The sequence below is a fragment of the Sardina pilchardus genome, chromosome 22 (assembly GCF_963854185.1).
Source record: "Sardina pilchardus chromosome 22, fSarPil1.1, whole genome shotgun sequence".
NCBI lineage: Eukaryota > Metazoa > Chordata > Actinopteri > Clupeiformes > Clupeidae > Sardina > Sardina pilchardus.
The window spans coordinates 17,458,944-17,463,943 of record NC_085015.1 but is presented as its reverse complement, the minus strand read 5'-3'; the positions used below and the strand labels follow the sequence as shown (position 1 = coordinate 17,463,943).

Here is a 5,000-nt window from a genome sequence, read left to right as displayed (position 1 = left end):
GAGTGGGATTGACCATACAGTATCTGACCTTCCTAATGAAGGCAGAAATAACAGTGTGTGTGTGTGTGTGTGTGTGTGTGTGTGTGTGTGTGTGTGTGTGTGTGTGTGTGTGTGTGTGTGTGTGTGAGTGTTTGTGTGTGTGTGTGTGTGTGTGTGTGTGTGTGTGCAGGGGGGGGCAAAACGATTTGACACTACATACTTTATGATCTGTGCCTCCTGCCCAAGCTCCATGTACTGTACACTCCAAAGAACAAGCTGACCAGCCAATTACACGATTCACATTCTGCCACTATGTGTTCACTTTTACACACATAAATACAGATCTGTGAAATTAACTGGACACACATCAATGTTCACGTCACACAGCTATCAATCCATTTAGGACTGACCGCAAACATGCCATCGGCCTTTCTGCATTGGCTCTTGCTCTTGTTCAGGCTGGTACACCAGCCAATGTCAGAGGCCATAAGAGCCAATCACAATGAGGCACAAATACTTACATTCTCTCTTTATATAAATATGTAGTATACAGTATGTACTATATTTGTGCATATGTAAAGAAATACTGTAGGAGAATTACGGTGATTTTCCATTTTCCACATATTGCAGATCTCTGTCTCTCACCGACTTACTGTCAGTACGGAAAAAAACACGAAAATAAACGGATCTACCAAGCTCGAGCTACCGGGCAGCTACAGTGCTACACTCTGGGGGCATGTTCATGATGCCACAGTGCTACACTCTGGGGGCATGTTCATGATGCTACAGTGCTACACTATGGGGGCATGTTCATGATGCTACAGTGCTACACTCTGGGGGCATGTTCATGATGCTACAGTGCTACACTCTGGGGGCATGTTCATGATGCTACAGTGCTACACTCAGTGCTACACTCTGGCCATGTTAAAAATCGCCAGAATTCTCCTTTAACACACCAGTCATTTGGATAACATCGTACTGTATGCTGATGTAAATAGTTGAATGTCATGCTTTGATATATAAAATCTATCTATTTGATAATGAAATCAAAATGCATTTCTGCTGAAACACAGCGCCCTGTCTGAAACAAGGAAATGAACCGATGATTTCTTTGACCTTAATGCTACGTTAAGCTCTACCTTAAATCTTTGACGTGCTCCCCGAAACATTTGTTGCTACATACAGTACAGTGCAACTTCTGTATGTCAGATGTTCATATGGCTGGTCTGAACCTATAACTTTAGCTATACCTTAACACATTCTAGAGCCAAAAAGATGTCACGCTAGACTAGTCGCAAGGAACTGTCACTTCCTGCCAAGGAGGACCTTCATTTAATAAAAAGGCACACACGTCAGAAAAAAATACTTCATAGGTAATAAATCAATCTATAGGAAATACATTTATAGTTGTATCTAATAGATAAACCTGTTAGCTAAATAGAGAAATTGATTTGAGTTAAGCCTAAAGGCCTACTCTTATAAGCTAACCCATTTTTCTTAGACAGAACTCCTGTCCCCTCGGACAAACTCTTAGAGATTCTCCACACACAAGTGTGTGTCTGAGAACCCCTTACATCACACTGAGATCTACAATGCAATACTGATATTCAACACACACACCGCGACACACACACACACACACACACACACACACACACACACACACACACACACACCACCACACAACCTCCAAGAGACTAAATCACTCGTTCTCTGGGCTAAATTTGAGATGACAGCAGCAGCAGAAGCCACATTTCCCCATTTATCATGAGTGTCCCAATGATAACAATAATAATAACAACGCAGCCACCGGCACCACCATTACACCGGCGGAGTGGCCCACTGGGTGCCTGTGGCACTGCCAGCCCCTGCGTTGGCACCCTCCCTCTTTCACTGTCTCTATCTCTATTTCCCTCTCTCTCCCCCTCTCTTTCCTCCTCTCTCTCTCTTTCTCTTTCTCTCTCCCTCTTTATCTCTCTTTGCCTCTCTCTCCCCCCTCTCTTTCCTCCTCTCTCTCTCTCTTTCTCTTTCTCTCTCCCTCTCTCTGTCTTTCTCTCTCTCTCACACACACACCATTTCTCTCTCTCACCACCTCTCTTGCTCTCTCTTTCCCTCTCTCTCACCCGCTCTCTTTATCTCTCTCTCTCTCTCTCTCTATCTCTCTCTCGCTCTCTCTTTCCCTCTCTCTCTCTCTCTCTCTCTCTCTCTCTCTCTCTCTCTCTCTCTCTCTCTCTCTCTCTTTCCCTCTCTCTCTCTTTCTCTCTCTCCCTCTATCTCTCAGCCTACGGGCATCACTTCTCCCTCCTCTCTATGCCTGCTCGTAGTGCCCCCACACCCCCCGCCCCTCTGCCCGCCACATCCCTACTTACTTACCCCCTGGGGGCGCATGTGTGCGGGCATGTGCCAGCCATTTAGGGTACAAACCTGCCCAATCCGCAGGCACTAATACGGCTGTGTGATATAAACACAGATCAAAGGCTCTGGTGCGCTTCCTTCCTTCCTCCCTCTCCCTCTCCCTCTCTCCCTTCTTCTTCTCTTCTCTTTTCCTCCACCACTCCTCCTTTTCAGCTCCTCTTTCGCACACTCGTTACCTGCTGCTGCTGCTACTGCTGCTACTGCTACTGAGGCTGAGGCTGGTTTATAGGTGCTGACACACACACACACACACACACACACACACACACACACACACACACACACACACAGTACACTGCTGCTGAGGCTGGTTGTAGCTGCTGACACACACACACACACACACACACACACACACACACACACACACAGACTAACATACATATACACACACACACAGACACACATTGCTGAGGTTGGTGGTAGCTGCACACATACACACACAGAGAGAGAGAGACACAGACTAACATACAGATACACACACAGATACAGACACACACACACACACACACACACACACTGCTGAGGCTGATAGTAGCTGCTGGGTGTCTGCATTTAATGCTGGCTCATGAAGCATGTCTTTCTGTCATACAGAGGGATGCATGCAATCATCAACATATGAATGTACGCTGCACACACAAACATGATTACATATATATGTACAAGCCCAAACACACACACACACACACACACACACACACACACACACACACACACACATAAACATATTTGCCATCTACCACCCTGTACCATATCATATCTGAGCATTTAAGGATGCTTTCCAACACACATCATCACCTTGGAGACACAAACACACACACACACACACATACACATCACATGCGTCAAAGCGTATGCACTCCTACACAAATATGCACAGAAGCATTCTCAGCCTCCCACTGACGCGTGGATACGTGTCTGATATGAGGGATGTATGCATGCTAATGTATATGCACACACATACATTATTATATCACAGATGCCCACTTGCCTATACGTGCAGAGACTCCGTAATACATAGCCGTCTATTTCTCATGCTAAAGTAGGTCAGACAGACAGGCTAGTGAGGATGTGTGTGTGTGTGTGTGTGTGTGTATGTGAGACAGATGTCTGCATGAAACATGAAAAACTAAAACGCTTAGGTGTTTAGACGCACACAAATAAATAAACACACACACACACACACAGACACACACACACACACACACACACACACACACAAGTAAACACATGCACATTCTGTGCATTCAGCTCCCAGACCACCCAAAAGCCAGAATACAGACAAATGCAATAAACCAATTGTATAATATATGTCTATATTATATTTCCCACCTGGGCATATACAGAATTGCACATGACCAGAGGCACCACAGCAAACATACTGTACATACACACACACACACACACACACACATACTGTACAGTACATATACACACACACGCACATACTGTACGTACATACACACACACACACACACGTGTGTGAAGAGGACCTCACATTCCGTAAATGGATAGGCTGCTTTGATGGTCGTTACTAAACACATAATAATTAAGGACGGCAGTTACAACTGGTATGTTGGGCCCTAGACTGGCGTCTTCTCCGTCAGAGGAGAAAGACATACACATACCTCACACACACACACACACACACACACACACTTTTCCCCTTGGGGATCAATAAAGTATCTATCTATCTATCATCACATACACACACCCCCCCCCCCCACACACACACACACACACACACACACACACACACACACACACAGTGCGCTGCTCACCTGCTGGCGTGCGCTGTTGGTGTTGACGAGGGTGGCGGCGGCGGCGTTGGCGGAGGCCTGCTGCTGCCGGCTCTTGTAGTGGGCGTCGCGCTGGCGCTCGATGTCGGCCTTGTGCAGCTTGGCCAGCGCGTCCATCTCGGCCTTCTGCAGGCTGGTCAGCGCCTCCAGGCTGCGGGCCGACGACGTGTGGATCAGCCCCGAGCTGGAGAAGCGCCGACCCGACCCGCCCGTGCCCCCCCCGCCACCCCCGCCACCCATGGTGTGGTACTCCCGCGGGTACTCCGCATCGTCCGCCGAGATCATGGACGCCTTCTTCCACACCGGACCTGAGAAGGGGCGGAGGTGAAAGGTCAGAGGTTAGTGAGCAGGAAGTGATGTGATTAGTCGGTTATCTGATTATAAGGTCGACTGGATAAATCCAGCCCTTTGTTTTTTTGTTTTACGCCCTGCAGCTTATAGGCTGAAAACCTGCACATTTGTCTCTCCTGCTTCCTGTCCACGTTTGCTGGAGCCAATCACAAACTGGCTTGTCCACCAGACGCACCCAGATTGTTGGTCTGATTGGGAGAAGGACTATAAAAGCGTACAGCGTCATTTGAACCAGAGCGGTACTGTAGATAAAACAGAGTGGCGACACTCCCATAGACCTCCACAGGAAAAAATGGCAGCGCTTTTTCCAGGCTATTTCCTCGTTATGGGCCTTTTGGAACTGTTTACAGCCAATCTCTTGGTCAGTAGTCAATGAGTTAATTGATTACACCTTCCAGCATCAGAAGTACATCCCACCCTCCTGCGATTCAGCCATTCAGCGCAGGTTTTTTTGGAACT

General features: G+C 47.3%; 1 protein-coding gene across 1 annotated transcript in view; it reads right to left on the bottom strand.

Annotated features, from left to right (window-relative positions):
• Positions 1-4,475, bottom strand: part of LOC134070050 (SRC kinase signaling inhibitor 1-like) — a 73,198-nt gene extending 68,723 nt beyond the window's left edge. The window contains exon 1 of the mRNA XM_062526245.1: positions 4,173-4,475. Coding sequence (XP_062382229.1) covers positions 4,173-4,475 — 303 coding nt within the window. The remainder of the gene's footprint in view (positions 1-4,172) is intronic.
• Positions 4,476-5,000: the final 525 nt, after the last annotated feature.